The sequence below is a fragment of the Micrasema longulum genome, unplaced genomic scaffold (assembly GCF_059751315.1).
Source record: "Micrasema longulum isolate JH-2025_06_02 unplaced genomic scaffold, ASM5975131v1 h1tg001478l, whole genome shotgun sequence".
Classification (NCBI taxonomy): domain Eukaryota; kingdom Metazoa; phylum Arthropoda; class Insecta; order Trichoptera; family Brachycentridae; genus Micrasema; species Micrasema longulum.
In genome coordinates, this window is record NW_028278663.1 from 410,820 (window position 1) to 434,686 (window position 23,867).

The window sequence follows — 23,867 nt, forward strand, 5'->3', positions numbered from 1 at the left end:
CATCTCTACTTCAACATAACAACGCAAAAACCAGTATGCTAATTTCATACTTGTTTTTTTATAAAGAAGTTTCTAGAATGATCCAAAAAGACTTGGCATAGACTAAAATAGCTTGTAAATCACAGAGGGCATTGAAGATTCCTATGAAATGAGACATTTGACCTTTGAATTAATTTTATATAAAAATACTAAGGTATTTTTAAAGAACTGTGAGGTAAATTTTAATACGACAATGTTCGAATATGTCCAAAAGCTTGCAGACTGGCCGGATTTTCTCCCTAGGGAGTTATTCAGATTAATATTTAACGCTGTATTTGTGAAAACGGTTAAATCTAATTAGGATACCGGTTAAACTAAATGTAATAAAATAACTAGGTATTTGCATTTTTAAAATTTGACCAAACATTTTGAGTTTAGAGCTTTGTTTGAATAGTCCTAAAAAGCAGTGCTAGACAATAGGAATTATGTTAAAGTTAGATGAAAAACCAAAAATTTGTAGTTTTTTTTTAATCAGATTATTTGGGTTTGTTAATTTGAAATATTTTGTAGAATTTACCTCTTTGTTTCTTATAAATTTGGCTGTATTTTAATCTGATATTTAGATGGTTCATCCAATCCCCTCATTCTAACTTACTCGTATAATTACGATTTGTTCATCCAATATATTTATTTAAGATATTTTGTTGTATTTATTTCGGGTATTTGAGATTATTTATTATTACTATTTACGTATCTTAAACTTGTTTTTTCAGATATTTAGGTTTATTTTTCTCTTATTATTGGGTATAAAAATAATTAAGCCTTACTTTTTTTTAATATGTAAAATTCTTTTTCACTTGGTGGTATGACATTTTATTATTTTATTAAATTTATTTTTAGTATACAGATAATAAAGAACATATTTGACATTCGTATAATAACCAAAATTTGTTGTTATTATACGAATGGAAGTTCATTGTAATTTATAAAATAAATACAAGACGAGTGATACTTCAATCACAAAGATACAAATTTGAAAAATCCAGTGACCGGTTTTATCGCTTTCGCGTCATCTTCGAGACTGGTATCTTTATCAAAGAGTTCAATTTATTTAAACAAAACATTTATACAATTGTTCATTAATTATATGTGAACACAACATGCACAAATTAGAAAAAAGGGTGTTTTTTAAAAATATTTTTTAATTGAGCTTTATTTAAAGTATGTGAAAATTTCTGATATATGATATGTATGTATTTGGATCTATTTATCCCAATAATGTGTGTGTTTTATGTTAGATATTTGGATTTATTTATCTGAAATCTTGCACCAGACGAGACACGACCTTAGACCCCGGATAACTTGGCCACTAAATTAATCTGAGCATCATATGCGCATAATTATACATCTCTCATTCAAACCATAAACATAAACCTACACGAACTTGCATGTGGACGGCGTTACTCAATACCCAACCAACTATATAAATTTATATAAAGGAAGAAAAAATATTAATTTTCATGATATCTTTATTGATAGATATTATTTAATTTAATTTAATTTAATTTAATTGAATTATATTTTATTTTATTTTATTTTATTTTATTTTATTAAATTTTATTTTATTTAATTTAATTTTATTTTATTTTATTTTATTTTATTTTATTTAATTTTATTTAATTTTATTTAATTTAATTTAATTTAATTTTATTTTATTTTATTTTATTTTATTTTATTTTATTTTATTTTATTTTATTTTATTTTATTTTATTTTATTTTATTTTATTTTATTTTATTTTATTTTATTTTATTTTATTTTATTTTATTTTATTTTATTTTATTTTATTTTATTTTATTTTATTTTATTTTATTTTATTTTATTTTATTTTATTTTATTTTATTTTATTTTATTTTATTTTATTTTATTTTATTTTATTTTATTTTATTTTATTTTATTTTATTTTATTTTATTTTATTTTATTTTATTTTATTTTATTTTATTTTATTTTATTTTATTTTATTTTATTTTATTTTATTTTATTTTATTTTATTCAGAAAACATAGAGTCATTTACATTGGTTGGAGTTTGTCCAAATGTTTGTAGACAAAATAGGACAAACTCAAATATTGTAATGAAACCAACCGGTCCAAGAAGAAGTTTAAAAATTGGAAAATTGTTTTCAGGCGTTGCCTAGTATGTGAAATAATTCAGTCAGATGAATCTCTTCACAACAATAAAGGTTTCAGCTCTTTAACTTTACTAAAATCAACAAATGGAAGAATTGAAAAAAAATTGATGTTCAAACATAGGCAAAATGGTGAATGTTACACAGTGTGTAAAGTGGCCATTTAAACCAGCCAATGACAGGTCCTGTTATGCCTATAATTCCATAATCCCTTATTTTAAGTATTCTCCATCCCTGTTGTAATTTGTTATTTAAAACAGATTAAAAAAATTGAAAAAAAAAAATACACAATAAATATGTATCTAATAAAAAAAAAATTAGAAAAAAAGGTGATGTAAAAGTAACTTATGTAATATTACAATTTAGAAATAGCTTTCTTAAGACAGAGGCAATACAATTAAATAACAAGATTGCTCTTCCATTGACAGCTGGTTAGTTCTGCATCGTGGTAGGCTGGTAGGTAGAATAACTTTTATTTACTTTGTCGAAGATAATCATCAGGGTTAAATAGACCCAATTTATGTAAAAAAATATTTTATATGCAACTACTCTTGAGAACAGGGAATAAATATGACATGAACAGACCACAAAGACAGCAAAATAAAATATTTATGTTGGTGTGAGTGTAAATAATAAATAAAAAAATAAAATGACTTTTCTTACCTAACAGCAACTAAAGAACTATTTAAACTATTCGTAAACGATTAAATGTAACTGAACTTCAACCAGAATCCTTAAAAAATATTTATAAATTAGCCACGACGTTGCTAATTATTGACGAAGAACTAAAACTTGAAAAAAATTGTAGTAAACATGGACATAATACAAGATTATCAGAATAATACCATAGACAACTTTCTAAAATGAGACAAGGACAGTTGAGACCAATAAACCAGGGATAGAAAAATTACAATAAACTACAAGACAAAACGAAACAAAAGACTCAGAAAACCTTTACAATAAATGATAAAAATATTATCATTAACAGTCGAATATAAATTTAAAAAAAAAGTATTTTGTTAAATGTATGTCATTTGTAAGGCGCGTTGGCTTACCATGCAAGAGGTATCGGGTTCGATTCTCGGCAAAGTAGACATGAAATATTTATTTAAAAAGGTATTTTAACGCCAGAATATTTCGTAGTTCCTGGACTTGCACCTGAAGCGTAAAACTGATCATCTTACCTTCGTGTAACAAAAAATATCAAGCTACGCTGCAGTTCGTGTACCAATATATATAAATAGTTGGAAAATTTATATAGCGCCATTTTTGTGATAATCACCTCAAGGGCGCTGTACAATCAATAAATATCCCAGTACGTCTTGCAGCTACAGAGCGCATAGACCGTTAGAAATTTAGCCCCCATTTACATATTTTTAAAATTGTCAAATAAACTTAGTGTGTTAATGATATTTGGAAAAATAAATAATATGAATAATAAAAAGGAGTAAGATTACAACACGTCTTGCAGCTACTAAGCGTATAGGCGGTTGGAATTCTAGACCTAGAATTACAAAATTTAGGTATTTTAAAGTTGATGTATAAAAGCTAGATAACCAATCATCGTGCAGCTACAAAGCGCATGGACGAGTGGAATTCTAGCAAAGTTAAAATGATATGCAGTGCCCTATGCGCCATTCGATGCGGAAAAGGGAATGGTGGTGATGATGAATCGGAATCTGAATGAACATCTGAATTATGTATGCAATCACCAATCAGAGGGAAAAATTAACTAAACTTCTAAATGAATAACCATTCTCTTTTGGTAGCTCAGCATTTCTAGTAAGATCTTGTGGGTTGACGCACTATTGCATAACAGCATCGGTATATTACCTCGATACAAACACACCGCCTTATTGTGTGTTTTCAAGGACTTGCGCTGTCAAAATCTCGGGTCGGTCACGCGAGGTTACAGTAGAGACGCTAAAGCCTAGTGAGTATTGAAAACTCCATTCTTTTCGTCAATTATACGAGTATTTAGTACATTCGACGACCGCATACGTTAATACGCGTATTTTGGCTGACTAAGGGCCTTACTTATAAACCTGATATCAAGTTACGCCTTGGCATAGTGGTAGAATAGGAATGGGAATACCAGCCTTATTTTATCACTGTAGCACCATCCTTATTAAACCAATATGCGAATGCATAACTTTATACCGGGTTTATAAGTAAGGCCATAAAAGAAAAGAACTGGCTCAAATCTTGTTGATCGTGGCTACAAATGTATGTGTTATATATTCATGCGTGTGTATTATAAACCACTTATTTTTTATTAAGTTTTTTTTTTGGTTTTTCCGCTTACCCTTTAAACATATAAACCAATATATATATATTCATATATATTTAGATTTATATATTTAGATTGTCATATATATTTAGATTTGTTTATTTAGATAGTCATATATATTTAGATTTGTTTTCAAAAACGCAATAACACTTTTTTTAAGATTTCACGATTGCTATAAAAAGAATGTTCAAATAAGTCACTATTTGAAAACAACGGCGCTCAAAAAATTGTTAAGCTAGATTTTTCAATTTTTTTTAACATCAGAGACTTTATTTAAATAATTAATTATGTACAGTTTTCAGTTTTTTAGTTTTTATTTTGTCTTCAATGTGGGTATAATTTTTATGCTTATAGAAAGTCAAAATATATATAAATAAACAAAACAACACAAAGAGATAGTCAGTTTTCAATAATTAATTACACATTCCAAAAATAATCAAATAAACTAACACAAAAAAATAATACTATTAGTTCCATATACTGCTATCTTCCATGTACTCATTAAGTCCATAATATGCCTTTTTTGAAGTACGCTTTTAATGCAAATTTTGAATTTATTGTCCGTCATAATAAGGGCATTGTCGGGTATTCTATTGTAGAAGCGTACGCAGTGCCCCACAAACGATGTGCTTACCGTATTTAGCTTCAATTTCGGGATTACCAATTTACCTTTATTTCTAGTATTATGATGATAATTGTCGCTATTTTTTTGAAAAAGAGATATATTTTACACACATAAATAATATTATCATAAATGTACTGACTATAAACAGTCATAATTTTTATATCTTTAATATACTTAACTGGAGATCTTTTTTTTATATTATGACTCTATTTAATCAGATGTGCGATATATTGACGCTAAAAGTGCACTGCAGCGTCGTTGCATTTTTTTTTACGTTACTAGTTTTATATAAATAATTCAAACTTTACAAGACTGTTTTCTTCTTCAATCAGACATTAACTCTTCTAACCAATGGTGTAAAGTCAATAAATTAGAACTAAATATTGAAAAATGCAAAAAAATGACATTTTATAGAACAAAACAACCGATTTTCTTCGAGTACCGATTAGAAAACTCCAAAATGGATGTATTTAAGTCCATCAAAGATTTAAGAGTTGTTTTGGACTATAAACTGACACGCATTTCATAGATACATATTTTTTTTTTTTTTTTTCGTGATCATACATGCTTGCTTGCTTATGAATTTAACTTAGAAATGTCTTTCTCGCTTACCGTAACACTTTATTTATTGTTTGCTTTACAGAATTTATTTCATAAGCTTATATCTTTGCATTTTTTGTTTATATGCTTACTGTTTTTTCTTGCATACCTTTGTTATTAATGTTTTTTTTTTTTACTTTGTAAAACTTTTTATCATATCCTTTTTAACTAATTTCACAAGTTTTTTCTGTATATTCTGTGTTTATTATTTAGTATGTTAGCATGTATTTCATTTTTATTTTTTGTAAATGCCTTTTGGGCGTTAATGAACAAAATAAAAAAATAAATATAGTTAATACAGTAAATAAATCACTGAAATTACTTGGCTTTATTAACAGAATATCCTCTGATTTTACTTATGTCCGTACAATCAAAACTCTTTATTGCTCAACTGTTCGCCCTCTTCTAGAATATGCCTCCGTTGTCTGGTCTCCATTCTATGTCAATCGCATAAATCACATTGAATCAGTCCAACATCGCATGCTTTGAAAAGTAGCGTGGATGTTTGGACTAGAAAGAGGCAATTATTCTTATGCTGATATAGAGTCAATGTTAAATATTTCTAGTTTACAAAAACGTAGAACTAATATTGACTTCATATATATGTTCGGCATACTAAATGGTATAATCGATGTTCCATCATTACTGGGACACGTAAAATTCAATATTCCGACTCGTAGGTTGAGAAACAATGAAGTACTGTTCATCGATCAGCATAGAACAAACTATGGCCTTAATTCTCCAATGACCCGTCTTTGTCGTATTGTTAACTCAAGACAAGATCTGGACTTTTTTGGTTTAAGTTTACAACGATTTAAATAAGCACTAAATAAATAGTCCAGATCTTGTCACGATGTCCCTTATGTTGGTCAATGCTGCTTTTCTTCTTTTTTTAACGTTTTAAACTATTCTTTTATTGTAATATTTAAACCTTATAAATTGTTTACATGGACAATGTCCGTTAATAAATAAATAAATATTAATAAAGATTTATTTATTTGTTCTTTTACAATTAATTATGAGTTTTTTTATATGAAGATAATGTTTCCTAACTGGGGTGTCTCGTGCTAAAGGAGACATTTTATATGATTTTGAAACATGCCTTATTAAACATCTTGTATGGAGTGCCGTGCAGCAGCTGTAGTGTGATCTGTTTAATTCAAAACAGTGAAAATAATATTACGTGTTGTCGTCACGCGTCACGCAGTACCATTCTAGCGCAGTTTGACCTTAAAAAGGCTAAAAGACTGAAGATTGAAGAGCCAATCAAAGACTTACGAGATATTTTTATTCTGTATCAATTCCAAAACAATATAAGTAAGACTGGTTTTATCTGAAACTATTAGGACGATGTAGGATAAATGCCAAACACAGATCCATCTTAATGTAAATTTGAACGACGACTCGTTAATATTAATAAAGTTTTGTGTACTATAAAAGCTCAATAAACACATTTGCTTTTAACCTTTAATTTGTCATTTTATTCGTTTGTTTTTTTTTTCATAATTTAAAGCACAGGTTTTCAAACTTATTTTGCCCACAGCCCACTTTGACAATGAAAAAAATTCTAGAGTCCCCCATTTTTTTTAAATCTACCATCTTCTGCAGCACATTTTGAAAACAGCTATAACATTTTTTTTCACGTGTTTTATATTACATATCATAAAAGCCTTTTTTAATATGAGCACTCAATCACATTAATCACATTAAGAAGTGTTTTTATTAAAACGAAAACAAAGCATTCTAAAATGTATCTAATGCACTCCAACAAGTGTTAATATTATTATGTTTAGCAAAAACGTGTTAAAACTTGATCGCTACAAACACAGCTTATAGGCTAAATAAGCCATGATAAATCAAACAATTATTCAAACAATTTCCTTTTTAATTATTTTTTATTAAATAATTTTAGGAAAACGCATTATTTCGCTTTTTTTAAATCAGCGATTTCACCCTAGACTGCCTTAACTCGGCGTTTTCTCTGGACTTACCACCCCCCTAAAGGCCTTCAGCGCCCACAAGGGGGCGTTATCACACTTTTTGAGAAATATTGATATAAAGCAATGCCGATGTGTCATGTGAATTTCGATTTTCTTTAAAAAATGTTAAATGCTTTATCATTTTCTAAGGAAAATCTCAATTGTCTTAAAGAAAATTGTTCAAATATGACACTGAACGGCACGGCGGCGTTTAAATAAGTGTGTTTAATATTCTATAGTCATCAAGTGGGTAAATCGTAAATCGTTCATCTAGAATTTATTATGTATTTTTTCTAGCATTTTTTTTTTACATACAATACAATAAAGTATACAATAAAGTATACACATGACTACAATATTTATACATTATAAAGAAAACAAAGTACTAAAATATATTTTGTCCCGATAAACTATTCAATGATAGTTTGTCATCGGGTGCTCGGACATTAGTTTTAATTAATTTTTAAATAAAAAGAGTACAGACATAATACTGTATACGTATAAAATAATAAACATAAAAAATAGTTAAAAGAAATTTATATATTTTTTTTAAAGTAAGAAAATAGAGTAAAATAATACAATCAAAAGTAAAGAATAGCAATTAACTTGAATATATTTTAAAAATAAGAAAAAAATTAAACACATATATAAAAAGTGTGTGCTCATAAATATAATTAAAACAAGATAAAATATAAAAATTACATAAATGTTTTTATAAATTTACTATGATCACATGGAGAAGATACCTATAGTAAAATATAAATAATAGAAGTCTCAAAGTTAATAATTTTTATTATTTATTTTCTTCCTAACTTATACATATAAAGTATTTAAATGTAGTTTAAAACAGAAATAAAATAATAATAAAAAAACTAAAAGCTTTAAACTTTACTAAAAACCGTTTTTTTATTAATCTATTTTTTTTTCGAAGATTTTTTAACCATATAATTTAATATACATTTATTTATACATCAACGGTTTAAAAAACCTTTTACAAAAAAATAACAATTTACAGAAAAAATCAAAGCAGTTCACAATAATAATGAAGTACATACTATGAAATAAAAGAATAATTAAAACAAAAAAAATTGTGAACATATTATACAAAAACAAAAAAGGAAAAACTAAACATAACATCTCTAAATAAAAGATAACACAGGCCAACACACATTTTGGTGCCTGCGATTTTTTAACTGTTCCTGAGTAATTTTTGGATGCAGAATGTAAACAAGTTCTCAGATTTTGTCTATCAGATCTAGTTTTTGAGATTTTTAAAAAAAAATTGTATATAATTTACGTTATAACTGTTATAATACATAATATTACTATTGACAGTTAAAAACAACAAAGACACATGGATTTAAGTATTTATTGCAAAAACTTAATTTACATAATTACATTAGTCACTAATCACATAAAAATTTTCTTTTATACGATTTTCTAGAGTGGAGTTTACTAGGGCAGTCTCGCTGAAGGCTCCAGCAGTAGTCCGCCATCATGTGGCTATCCCATCGTCCTTGATAACGATCTTCCATAGTTTTAATATCCTGGTGGAATCTTTCCCCCTGTTCTTCACTACAATCACCTAAGTTTTCTGGAAAACGATCTAGGTGGCTGTTGAGGTAGTGAACTTTTATACTCATGTTACAGCCGAGAATATTAAAATTTGAAAGCATAGTTTCCACTAATTCTACGTAATTCTCTGCTTTATGATTGCCAAGAAAATTTTGTACTACTTGAACAAATGAACTCCAAGCGTTAGATTCAGTCTCGTTCATTGATGTGGTGAATTGTGGATCTTTAACAAGTTGCCTTATTTGAGGACCATCAAATATACCAGCATTTAGTTTTTCCGTGCTAATGCTAGGAAATTTACGTGACAAATACCCAAAACAATTTCCATCTCGATTTAAGGCCTTCACAAATTGCTTCATTAGGCCTAGCTTGATATGCAAGGGCGGAAGTAAATTTTTTTCTCTTGAAACCAAAGGTTCGTTGATCACGTTTTGTATTCCTTGAATCATGACATCTCTTGAAGGCCAATTTTTGTTAACCCAGTGCTCATTTTTAGCTCTGCTGTCCCAAAGGCACAAAAAACAAGGATATTTTGTGTAACCACTCTGCTGTCCAAGGAGGAAGTTAATCATTTTTAAATCAACACAAATTGACCACTGATGTTCTTCGTATTTAATTTTTCTCAAAACTAATGCTATTGTTTCATATTCTTCCTTCATGGTAGTAGAATGACCAATAGGAATTGAGCCATATTTGTTACCGTTATGTAAAAGAACACATTTTAAACTACGTTTTGAACTGTCAATAAAAAGGCGCCAATCATCTGGAGTGTATTCAGGCAAACCCATTTTTTCTAAGAGCCCTTTTATATTGTTACAGAATACCAAGTCATTTTCCTGAGTGAAAAAAGGCAGCAGACCCTTATTTTTTTTACGATAAAATGTAATATTAGTACCTCGACAACGTAGATTTTTTTCTTTTAATCTGGATGCAAGTAATTCAGCGGATTCCTTTGAGAGATTCAGGTCTCTTATAAGATCGTTTAGTTCTTCTTGATTGAAACACTGCGGAGTTGCTAAATCTGCTTCAAAATCGCTGTCGTTTTCTGATTGAATTCTTTTAACTTCGTCAGACGTCGATGTTTCTGTATCATCTTCTGTCAGTTCGGGTAGACTGCTGAATGATGGAACGGGTATTTCTTCCGAATGCACTACAGGCCTTCTTGCAGAATCTAGATCAGGATATGTCCATTTGTGTCTATTGTTTCTATTTATGCCTTTAATATTAACGAGACAAAAATAGCAGTCGTCATAATGGTTCCGCGGTTCTCTCCAAACCATTGGTACACCAAACTTTAGGCACTTCCTCTTTCCAGTTGTCCACTGTCGCAAATGTTCAACACATGTTTTACATATGAAATGTGGGGCCCAAGATTTATCTTGATCTCCTAAATGAACGCCAAAATAGGCAAGATAAGCTCTTTTCACAAAGTCAGAAATCGTTTTTCTGCTCTCTTTCAAAGTGTATTCACCACACACATAACAAAAAACATCGGGATGATTTACACAGGTACGTCTGCTTGTGGATGCCATTGTTTCAGTTTAGTGTCTTGATACTACAAAACGACCAAAATTTACAGAAAATGATAGCACAACTTTACTTGGGAAAACTCAGTAATATACTAAATCAAGTACAGCCAAGCAGGTATAGAAGGATCGGGTCATAGGCAATTACAGGTATAAAAGTAATTAAGAGCATTGTATTGAGTAGTTCCTAGTATAGGAACATTGGGTCAGGGACAATTCCAGGTATCCATTTGGCTAATTAGATTCTGGGAAATTTCTATTTTGACGATTAAGTACATATTTATCTCTTTATTTGTTGTCCTTTATCAGAAAAAACTAAATCATTTAACCTGTAACGTGTATCTCAAAAACTAGAGCTGATAGAAAAAATCTGGTGGCATTTTTGGAATCAGCACATTAAAAACATCTAAAATCAGATGTTAGATTTCTGGCACCAATTTTTTTTTTTCATTTTGTTGGCCTGTGTAATAATAACCATGAGAACATCCTATGTTCTAAGTATAAAAAGAACACAGTAGAGTTGAGAATAACTTGATAATAATAATAAAAAAATAATACAACATTTGTACTTTAAACATTATGAGTTTTTAAGAGCAATAAAAAAATCTTAAATTAACTAAGAAATCCTTTATTTGGTGAAATCTTCATCATCGGTTGGTTGGAAGAAGTTTCCATTTGGCAATAAATCCACCAATGAACAATTAAAATTATGTCCAACATGTTAAAATAAAGAAATAAAAAATCACGTATTCCAGGAAATAAAGTTGAATTTAATAATATATTTTAAAATAAATCCATTACTTTACTAAAAATAATGAGTGAAAATACGTTTTAATTCATGAACAGAATTTGAATTAAAAATATCGAATATTTGTTCTAATTCATTTCCATACCCATGAATCCTGGCTATAGGTGAGTGCATTTCGAAGTTGGTTCGTGAATTGTTGCAAAAAAATATTTCATTACTTCTAGTGCACCTACCAGGTATTCGAATTTGAATTAGTTCAAGCAGAGCAGGGCTGTCAATTATCGATTTTATTATTTTATATAAGAATAACAAATCAGCTATAACTCTTAGATCAGACAATTTAAGTAATCTCATTTCATTTCTAAGGAAATCATAATTTAATGATTCTAAAGGTATATTCAATTTGTAATTTATAAAACGCAAGAATTTATTTTGTACCCTTTCGATAGTATGAGAATGACTTTCATAGTAGGCAGACCAAACCGAAGAGGTGTATTCAAGTCAACTCCTTACTAATGAGCACTACAATTGTTTCACAGTAAACACATTTTTGAAATTTGACGCTACTCTCAAAATAAATCAAAGCATCTTCATTCCATCATTATCTATCTGATTGATATGAAAAGTGAACTGTAGTTTCTCAAATCAAATTTTCGTATGTGCGATTATACCAACTATAACATACGCAATGGAATATTTCGAACTCCATTAAAATATAATATGTATGTAACTTAAATAAATTAATAAAATCTTGCGGTTCAGTATTGATCTTGCTTCACAAAGATTTTTTCTTATTTGATTACTCTTATTGTTGAATGTTAGATGCAAAAAAATGTAACAGAAAAGATATTAAGTCATTAAAAAAATATTTTTCCAGTCTGGTTTTATGAAACGGTTTTTAACAAAAAAAATTATTAAATATGGCATTACAAAATATTTTCTCAATCCTGATTTTAGAAATCATATTTCACAACGGAGAATTAAAAAGTCATAAACTAAAAACACTGAGATAATAAACTTTGATAAGTGTGTAAAACCCATTTAATTTCGAAAGTATCGTGTTTAAGATTAATTAAACTTTTGATGAATTTGAATAATTCATCATATCAAATTAACAATTAATTATGCCAACAGAACACGTTTATATAAGAAAATGGCAGTAATAATTATTAATCATACTCCACTAGGCACGATTTTGTCTAATATTTGGATTGCGTGAATTTATTCCAATCAAGATGTCTACAATCTGCGAAGAGATTTCATCGGCTTTTTAGAAATTATTTGCTATGATATCAATAAACGATTTATGAATTTATTGACCCATGTAAATTGATGATTCTGTTCTTATTTTATCTTATTTTTTGTTTTGTACACCATTTTGTAAAAATGACCTGAATTATATTGTTATGGTATTCGTTACAATTAACGTAAAGTTTTTGCAAACCAAGTTTCGTAAAATTTCTAGTGAAAATAAACGTAAAAATGGCACTTTAAAAAATTAATTATAAAAGCGTCATCTATGAATAATTACTTTCATATTTTCATTTAGAATCACCTTAATGAAGTTTCTATCCTGTTTTCAAATATGTATTCGAAATTCCTCCAAAAAGTCGACAATCCTCCCGGTTTTATGTACCTCAAAAAGAAATTAGTGATGCAAAAATGAACGAGGGAATATTTGTGGGCCCACAAATATGATCACTAATACATGATTAAAAAATTGTGAAACTTGTACTTTCAGGAAGACCGGGAACAGACTATCCTATTTTAGGAGAGGTACCGTACACCAACTTTTACTGTGATGAGCAGCCTTATCCTGGCTTCTTTGCAGATCCTGAGACTAGATGTCAAGGTACATTTAATTTACTATTATTTGTTATTAATATGTTCCCTTGTTGCGATTACTATTTTTTACAATGCATTTAATATTTTTTTTATTAATCAATATATTTCGTAAAAGGTATTTTTTTTTACTCTATGCAAATCTACTTTTATGCATCTAGTAAATGTTATAACTGTAACTCTCTAAAAAAGAGACTAACTCTTGTGCTTGGAGGGTGTTATTTAGAATATATATATTTAGAATATACGAGTACTTGAGAAAAAAAAACTTATAATATATAAAAAGAAAAGCAGAAAATAATAATACATTCATACTAATTAAAATTGAATGAAATTTTTACACTTGTTCAAAAAATTATTTAAATTTACTTTGAATTTATTTATTGATATAGATACCCATTAGTTTTAATAGTTAGTTCATTGGAGAGATTATTGTAATTTTGGACACCTTTTAAGACAAAGCTATTTTGTCCGTGACTTGAGTAGGAATTTAGGAATTTTAATATTATTTTGGTATCTGAGTGACTTATTTATCTCAAATTCTTTTTTTTTCTTCATTATAAATTTGTATAGTGGAATTTATTTTATAAAGAGTGTTTAAATAATTAATATACAACTTCCGTATTAAATATGGAGGGTTTCTTTAAAATTACTTTAATAATTAATCTTTGTACTATTTTAAGAGGGTTTGACAATACCATATTGTAACAAAGATTGTTAAGTTGAGTAATAAGCTATATTTAAATGATTGATTTTTTTTTAATATTCCTTAATCGAATAAGTGTGTGTATAAATAAAAGGGCCCCGATTACATAACGAAGTTAACAGAGTTATCTTTGACTGTCTATGAAGAAAAACCGATATTTGTGTACGAAAATGAGTATATTTACATAAACATTTAAAGTTTCTTCGTCGGTAACCTATAATTAAACATGTTTAGAAGAAAAAATTGTATTCATATTCTGCCTTTCACACAGAAAAATTAAATTTACTTTGTAGATAAAATTAAAGATAAATGTTAACTTCTCATTGTAATCGGGGCCCAGGTTCCTACATGGAGACGAAAAATTGTCGTGATAAGAGAGGGACTTACATTATACTATGAATCAAGAAATGCATGAACAATAATAATACATGGTATTTATTATACGGGCAAAAAAACGTCCGTCTCATAGTGTAGTGAATGGCGCGTTCAAGTCCCGGGTTTGATTCCCGGAAAGAATAACATAAAATATTTGTTTTCCCCGTTTTCATTTTACATTAATTGGTTTTATATAGATTCCCTGTTATTAAGTATGTATATTATTTTATTGCATTAAATTTATAAATAAAATAAATAATTAAATAAAAATAGTTTTCAACGGAAGTATTTAATTGTTTCCGCACTAGCATATATAACAGATTATCGAGATACACTGCATTTAATTCAATAATGCATTTCTCTATGCACCATATGGCGCGGATAAGTGTTTGATGATGGCGAATTATCTCTGAATCAAATAGGTTTTTTTACGACTAAAAAAATTATAACCGTTTCATCAGCATACTCTAGGTTGCAGAGTTTTCGGGAGGAGGAGATAGACATTTCTCGATCTAGTGGAATAGATTTCTTAAAGATGAATTCCATGAGGATTATAAAAAGGAACAGTGCAAGGACGCAACCTTGACGAACTCCGGTGGTGACCTCAAACCAATCTGTGACAACATCGTTGATTCTGATTCGGCATTTGCTATTTCAATGAAGGGCTTTGATAAGTTCGACTAGTTTTATATGGTCCTAGTATTTTCCAGAGTGTGGGTTTAAAGTTTATTATAGTAAAACGATGGTCCCTACTCTAATACAAAAGAAAAAATTTACACGTCATACTATTATCAATGTCAGTTATTTAATGCAGGTACCACTTTCGTTTGATACATAGAACAATAATTAATGGACATAACAGCTATCTAGATGAAAAGTTTCAACAGTAAATGTTAAAATAATTAGGAGGTCTTATAGACTTAAATAAACATGACGCGTGTCTGAACTTGTCTGAATAAGATTAATGTGTCAATCACTTTTTATGCTAAAAAATTTACACGCATGCTTAAATGTTAAAACTATTGTTCATTCCAAATGTAGGTATATTTCCCATAACAGACTGTTTCATTACGTATATTTACATCCGCCACCAAAATAAATAATGCGGATAAAAAATGCAGTTCGATTCATGAAATCGAATCAGAACCCGAACCAGGGGTGATAATTCAAACGCTCTCGCGGCCGTAGAAAACACTTTTATATTTAAATACGAAAGGTTTTTTCTATGGCCGCGAGAGCGGTTCAGAATAGCACCGCGGAACGAGTAATTTCTAAAATAACAAAAGTTGAATGATACTGGTGTAATAAATCAATCAGAATACAAATCAAGATACGCTGCGGTTGGTGTCCCAATGCTGTGCCCTATGCAACATTAGCTGCGGTAAAATAAACAGAATTGTTTATTATATAGAGATACTTTTAAGCACTGTGTAACATTCACCGTTCAGCCTATTTCCAATCTCTAATCTTTGTTCTCTATGTGCACCGTTTACAATCGCGTTTTTGAAGCCATCCTTATAAAATTTCTTTTAAGTTTTTTTTTTTTAATATCTAAAAGTTTTCTGTTTCAAACACATTTACTTATACACATATTTATTTTGAACACACTTTCCGTAAAAAAAATGTTGTTAAAGAAACTTATAATAATAACATTATATGCAGTAGAACCCCAACTATCCGAATTAATTGTGACCGGAGCTTATTCGGATAGTAAAAAATTCTAATAATTGGATTTTTTCCGAAAAACGTTCTATTTAAATTAAATACAGTATGCATCTTGAAAATGAAAAATGAGCTTTTAATTAATTAAATAAAAAGGCAACACTTTTACATGCTAAGCGTAGTTACAAGTTCTGTACAGTATGTACGTACCGTACTGTAAATGAAAGTCATTGCTAGCTAAACATTTCGGTCAAAGTAAGCTGCTTGACGATCATCAACCGTTTTTGGGCAGCCAATTCGTTATTTTGCAAATCGCAGTACGTTTCCGTCTTAATTTTTTTTATCTGAAATTCTAAAAGCGATTCAAATAATCAGCGATTTGGATAGTCGGAGCTCGGATAATTAGAGTTCTACTATACAACTGAAATAACTCCTTTACATTAAAATAATATTGTGTATGTATGGTCAATTGCACTAAAATATATCTTTAAATTGAGTTTAAACGTTGAAGTATCGTAATGTTTTCATAAATGTGGGCAAAATGTGTTGCATGCAGTAAATAACGTATGGTAAAATAAACCAAAGTAGGGAACAAAATGCCGAACACTCCTCTAGTGGAACGGAAGGCCTGTTGACTACTGCCAACAGGCCGGCTTCTCCTGAAGAGTTTTAAGTGGTTTCCTCTCCACGTGAGCAAATGCTGAGAAGTTCCTGATTAGCCCACATTAATATATCCCTCCTGATCCCAATAGTTTAGACAAATTTTAAGATATTTAATAGCAGAAAAATCCACTTTTTGAAATATAAACCTTGTATATTATAAGCAAGGTAAATAATAAAGCAACTCCCATATAAAAAATAAAAAAAAAAGTAAATAACGTAGAACAATTCATTTTGCCATTTTGATGGAAACTCAAAAATTACAACTTAATACACAACTTTTTTAAACTTAACATTGTGTGGTGCAACTGGCTCTTAAACTTAGAAATAAAAACTTTGATTAAAACCTGACACATTTTTATTGACTATCAACTTGATTTGTTATGGAAATGTTACTTCAAGGATTTTAGAAAAATAATAAATATGTTTTATCGTATTTTATATGCAACAATATTTTGTTTAGTATAAATAAATAATGTATTATAGTTACAAATCTGTTTTGATTGCGGCAAATGTAGGTAAAGGTTGGTCGTGTGAATACGCCTAGGTCATATTGGTATTATGTTAGGAGAGTTTCTTAACAACTAAATGAATGGCGTAAAAGTCCATATACTCGTGTTATTCATTACGGATATATTATTTCAATAAATTTGATGCCATTTTTGTTAAATAACATTGAACACTAGACAATAATCATTATCTTGTTTTAGATAATAATAAATTTAAAAAAAAAATCATGATTCATTTTCCCGACACTATATAATATTACGAACTTGTTATATTAATAATAATATAATATCGAGGCTTTACTGACAATGCATTAGGTCAGTAAAACAAGTTCCGAGATAATCGAGTAAAGGTTTTTTATTCTTTCAACACATTAAGCTTTGAAAAAGTAATCTTTATTCTAGACATAGTACAAAATTTAAAATCAACATCTTGCACTTATATTTAAAAATGTTTGAAATATGTAAACACACTTGCATAATTCCCTTTCCTCAACTAATGGTGCATAGGGCACTGAATTAGTACACCAATCGCAGCGTATCTAGATCCATTTTGTTACATGCAGGTAAGATAATCAGTCTCACGCAAAAGGTTGCGAGACGAAATAAAACATGGAAATGGGTTTTCTTAGTCCGCTCGTTAAGTTTTGTATTCTGCTTGCAATACTTTTTTACATTTAAATTTATTTTAATTATCGAATATTTTAATTATTGAAAATATGATAATTTATGTTAATTATTTTAATTTCAAAATAATCTGTAAATCCCGACTAAACACGGATTTAATTTCTTTAAGCGGAGACATGAATATAAATAATCATTTGTTTATTTGTTAACAACTGTAACAAACAAAATAAAATATTTTTTAATCGCTTTAACAACATATGGCTTCAAAACGATGGAGTTATTTTTTTTTTCAAAAACGTATTTTTGTTATAAACGCAGAAAAAAAGTTTTAATAGAAAAAATAGGTTTTAACTGTTATTAATCAACACGAATTGGTTGTCTTAAACAGGAAATGAAAAAAAAATCATGTTTTTTCATTTTATGTCGAGAGCAATAATAATTGGTTGTTAGTAAGGTGTGGCATATTTAAAATTCGTTATAAATTCAACGCCATTGCTTCGTTAACCGTAGGTATTTAACAAATTGGAAAATGAACAGTAAAATTAATGATTGTAATAAATTTCGATGTAGCGGTGTTTTTCCCGTATTTAATTTTGAAGATTTTCTTGAACTGAACCTACTTTAAAATAATCAAAATACTTATGTCTACCGTCCGACGAAACTAAAATATTGCTAAAACATTCTACAATAAATACTCACAACAAAAATGTTTTTTTAATTCGTTGCAACATAGAGGTAGAGAATTGTTGAGATGAGAATACGGAAGTTTAGGCATTTACAGGGCTTATGACTTGTGATTGACTGGTTTAAGTGGCCAATTTACAGACCGTGTAACATTCACCATTCTTCCTATGTTTCAACATCCAAATTTCCTTAACTCTTCCACCTATTGACTTTTATCAAGTAAAAGAGCTGAAAACTTTGATACGATTATTCAAGCAAGTGCAGTGGTATGCTATATAATATGTTGGCTTAATGCTTAGAATTCCCCATTCCCCGAAAAATCCTCCGTCTTTGTTGAGATATTGGTCTCTATATGAAATTCTTAGAGAGTAAAATTCTAACATTGGTGTACAAAACAAACATTTGGACATTAAAAAAAAAAATTACAGTACTTTAACATATCACCCAATTTGGAAACGTATCTAAAATAAAATACTCTTATTAGCAATGTTAGATTATTTCCAAATGCTTGCAGACTGGCTGGATTTCCTCCGTAGGGAGTTGTTCATATTTAAATTTATTTCAACAGAGAGAGAAAATATTTTTGAGAAGGGAATATGGAAGTTTAGGCATTTACAGGGCTTATGACCTGTCATTGGCTGGTTTAAGTAGTCACTTTACACACTGTGTAACATTCACCACTCTGCTCATGTTTGAACATCCATATTTCCAGCATTTGGGCATAATCAAATATTGTTGAATTACTACCTGGTAAAAGAAGAAGTATAAAAAATGGAAAATTGTTTTCAGGCGTTGCCTAGTAGGTGATTTGGTTCAGCCGGATGAATCTCACCCACGTGATAAAGGTTTCAGCTCATTTACTTCACATAAGGCAACAGATGGAAATGTGGATGTTCAAACATGGGCAGAATGGTGAATGTTACACAGTGTGTAAAGTGGCCACTTAAACCAGCCAATGACAGGTCATAAGCCCTGTTAATGCCTAAACTTCCATATTCCCTTCTTAAAAATGTTTTCCCTCTCTGTTGAAACAAATTGAAATACTCTTATTAGATTTAATTTTACCTTTATTTTTAAATATACAAGAGTGTGATGTGACGTGTTTTGTCTTGTTAGATAGAGTTGTAAAAACACCGTAGTCTACCAAATCGCTCAGTAGTATACCGGTAGTCTACCGTTTCCTACCGTAGTTTTAGTAGTTTATTTTTAGGTAAAAATATGAAATATTTTAATGAATAATACTTTTATACTATGATTTTATTATTCTTGTTTTATTTTAAGCCCTTGCCGCTTCTTAAGAAGTTTATTAATAAATAATTTTATGTTTCGTGACAGTACGGCTTCTTTACTAAAAATTTGCGTGAGAAGGGCGATTTTTTTTATATTAAACAGTGCCCTATGGACTGAAATTAAGCAGTGCACTATGGACGAAAATAATGAAATATTATTTATAAAGTGATTAAACAGCCCTTTAAAAAAATAAAATGTTTTCTATGAAAACTACAGAAAAATACCGTATTCTAACGTATTATACGATTTCCTACACAGATATAGTTTTTTACTATAAAATTTCAATGGTATAATACAGGCCTAATAATAAAATATTACTAATTAAGTGATTATACAGCCATTTTATTAAGAAACACGTTTTCTACCAAAACTACCGATTAATAATGGTATATTCTACAGTATTCTACCGAAATATACGGTAGAATACGTTTCTTACAATAAATTGCCAAAGGTATACTACCGGCCTTACATCTCTATTGTTAGGACATTATCAAACCAACTTAAATATTTACAAAGTTTCCTTACATGCTAACAATAATTGTGTTTTAATATTTTGATACTTTGCCAAATTTTCATATGGAATTCTACCAATTATCTGAATACACAATAAATATCAGCCAATAATCTGTAATCGGCAATGGCCTCTCAAATCTGAGATTCATACGTTTAAAAACATGCACATTATGTTGTGAAGAAACGACTATTGCGTCAACAATATTGTCATCCGCGACTACCATCTTTGAATAAACAATTTGCCGACAATCCAAAACATGTTTGGCGAGTGTATTCAGAACTTGACCCGGGCAGTTTGTAAATAAGTTTTCAAGAACGTTTTTATGTCTGGCATCAGATTAACTTAAGCTTATCTTTTTGAGTTCCCTGGATGCAATATAAATAATGTGATTAAATTAATTACATCCTTAGCTTTAAACCACAACTATATTAATTCGTATTTCATTTGTTTGTTTTTTATTATTAGGACAAACAACAAATTTTATATGATATTTAAAAAATATTGAAACGTAAAAAAAATACATACATCAAGTTAAAAAATTTCACAAATATATTAAAATGATGAAATTATGCAAAAATTGCATTTATATTTTATTATACAATAGGGTTTTATCACTTGGGAGGAATATCGGATTTAACCTACTCTACAAATAAAAGATTTTTAAAAGATTCTCCTAGTGTTTATATATAAACCGTTATAATGAATATTTTTTTTCATTATTTTCTTTTCGAAAATAAGGTATTTCTAAAACGATCGTTTCTCAAGTTGGTATTAAATTTTGTCACAGAAATTCACGAGTAATGCATTCATTTTAATGTTGATAATGCCACAGGCCACATATAGAAATATAAGGAGAGTTGTCTATGCATATTATATTAAGCCCTCCCCCTCCCTTACCCACTCCACACTCCAATTCCAGGCACTGACAGATGAAAGTGAAAACGGATTACATCTTACATCTCGAATTTCTTTTATTATTTTATGGTTTTCAACCTCTTATAAATATTAGTTTATTGTGATAATTTTTATAATAAATTAAATTATCAATTTATCATAAAAATTATAAATTACAACTCGTAGCTTTTGATAAGTAACAGGCCGCCGAAAATGTAAACAAACGACACATAGAACAAGGAAGCTATCTAGAATACTCTATAAAATCCATAGACATTGATGAAAACAATCCGATGACATCACAATACATCCGAAGACGTCATACTTGATGACGTCACGAATCGTTTGTTTTTGGCACCATTCAAATTACTAGAATTTAATCCTTTATATCTCCCTTATTTCTTAACAGATTTTAATAAGAATAGTACCGATTGGCTTGTGATTTTTCAGATAAATTTATTAGCTAACAAAAAAAAACATGATAATTGCCCATTATAAAAAATACCTAAAAGCGCCTCTACACATTGACCAATACGTTAGCCAATATGGAGAGGGGACTATTTGTGACTTGCAAAGCTGGTACACGCGCTGGCACAAATGTTGGCGCGCGATCCGTCTGCTATAGGTTTTTTCAACGCAGATATGACATGTTTGAAGAAAGGGCGCTGGCCGAGCTTCGGTTACGCATCAACACGTTGGCCCAGAGATAGCGCCCGTGACTTTTTGATCGGTTTTGGTGCTCGCACATTGGCCCGCATTGAGAGATACTAAACAACTCGCCAACGTGCGGGCAAATGAACGATTTCGTTGCCAATACCCGCGCCAGAGTTTTGGCCATTGTGTAGAGCCACCTTAAACTAAAAACGTTAAATTAAATACTTGTATTTTTTTATTAGAGTAGGTAATTACGTTAGCGTCATTTTTCCTATTTGAATACAATTTGTCTTCACCTTTGGAGTAACTTTTTTTAAAATTTTGGAGAGTTACTTCATTTTTCTTCTCATTATTTATATGTATATATACAAGGCTTTCATATCAATTTACTACAATAGAGAAATATCACTTTTTTTAATATAATAGAAGTCTATGAAATACTGTCCAGTAAAAAAAAATTTTTTTGTTACTTATTAGTAGCATAAAAAATATTTTTTAATGAATAATTTTGAATTCTCGCAAAAACGGCCATTCCATTGGCCACGCCCCTAATACATCACGATTCATATTTATTTGTTCCTGACCATTCAAATTTCTTTAGAAAATGATCACAAATTTTAACGTCACAACTATCAAAGCCGAACATGTCGTGTTTTTCTAGTGACATATAAAACAATATTTCTTAAATTTATCCATGAAAACATTTCTCCACAATATCCATATTGATTTTGAAAATACAATTAATAATTCAAAATCCGTTTCATATATTTAAATCGGCAGTTTTAGTATGTGATATTATATACTAATATCTATATTAATTATGACTTATCCAATTTTTCTGAATAAATTTGGTGAGATTGTCTGCTGCGGCTTTATTTAAAGGACTATTTAATATGTAGTTTATTTCACTAATTAATTTGACTTACTTTTTTTCAGGCTGGCATTACTGTGATATAGACGGAAGACAAGCGACCTTCTTGTGCCCTAACGGCACACAATTCTCGCAGTCCGTGTTTGTCTGTGATTGGTGGTTCAACGTCAGGTGTGAGCTATCAGAAAAGCTTTACTTTCTCAACGATCGGCTGTACAGACGACCAGCTGTGGAGCCCACCAAACCACATCGGTACATTACCAAGGATCTACTGGAAAATATCTTCTCTAGAAAATAAATAATAAAAAACAGACATTTTTCTAGTGGTTCCATCAAGCAAAAAATAATATAAAATTTAACAAATGTCAGCCGTGCAATTATAATAATCAACGTGAAATTTAGTTTTTTTTTAAATAGCCACATTATCTTTTTTAAAGGGACATTTCCATTTATTAAAAAAAATCTGTAGTTGGTTTCATTTATTCGTTTTACATAAATCTATGAAACTAAAAGCATTCTTTCAGTCCGAATATTATTGCATGAAATCGTATAATTTAATAGATAATATGTAGTTCTAGATGTCATTAATCAATCTAATATTAAATGAAATGGTAAAACGTTCGTTAGTAGTATTATACTTTTGGTAAATGAGGAAGTTCAATGGATTTTTTTATATTTTTATTTGTTAATAGACTATAAAACTAAACCAAAAATATTTTTTCATATTTTGACGTATCTTATTGAAAAATTGGCTTTCCGGTAACTGAAAGTCTTTCACAACACTATCATTGGTTAATTTTGGAGAACCAGTGATGTCGTTCAAAGTAGTTCATTTTTATTTAAATCATATTTATTATTTTTTCAGGCATCTTCGTGAAACTTTTCAGTACAATGTACAATTAATTAATAGCTTGATAAAAATATTTTTTATTTTCAATTACCCATAGCACTGAACTTTCTTATTCTCACAAGCTGTGTTTATACGAAATTTTATACGAACATTCAAGATCATAGATAGGTAAACTTTCTAGCTCATCGTGTCGAAACACTGAAACAACCTTACATATTATTTAT

General features: G+C 29.2%; 1 protein-coding gene across 1 annotated transcript in view; it reads left to right on the plus strand.

The window, feature by feature from the left end:
• LOC148275255 (uncharacterized) overlaps positions 1 to 23,147 on the plus strand; it is a 78,295-nt gene extending 55,148 nt beyond the window's left edge. Inside the window, exons 3-4 of the mRNA XM_088235959.1 lie at positions 13,250 to 13,360; positions 22,859 to 23,147. Coding sequence (XP_088092085.1) covers positions 13,250 to 13,360; positions 22,859 to 23,091 — 344 coding nt within the window. The 3' untranslated portion in view covers positions 23,092 to 23,147. The remainder of the gene's footprint in view (positions 1 to 13,249; positions 13,361 to 22,858) is intronic.
• The last annotated feature ends 720 nt before the right edge of the window (positions 23,148 to 23,867 follow it).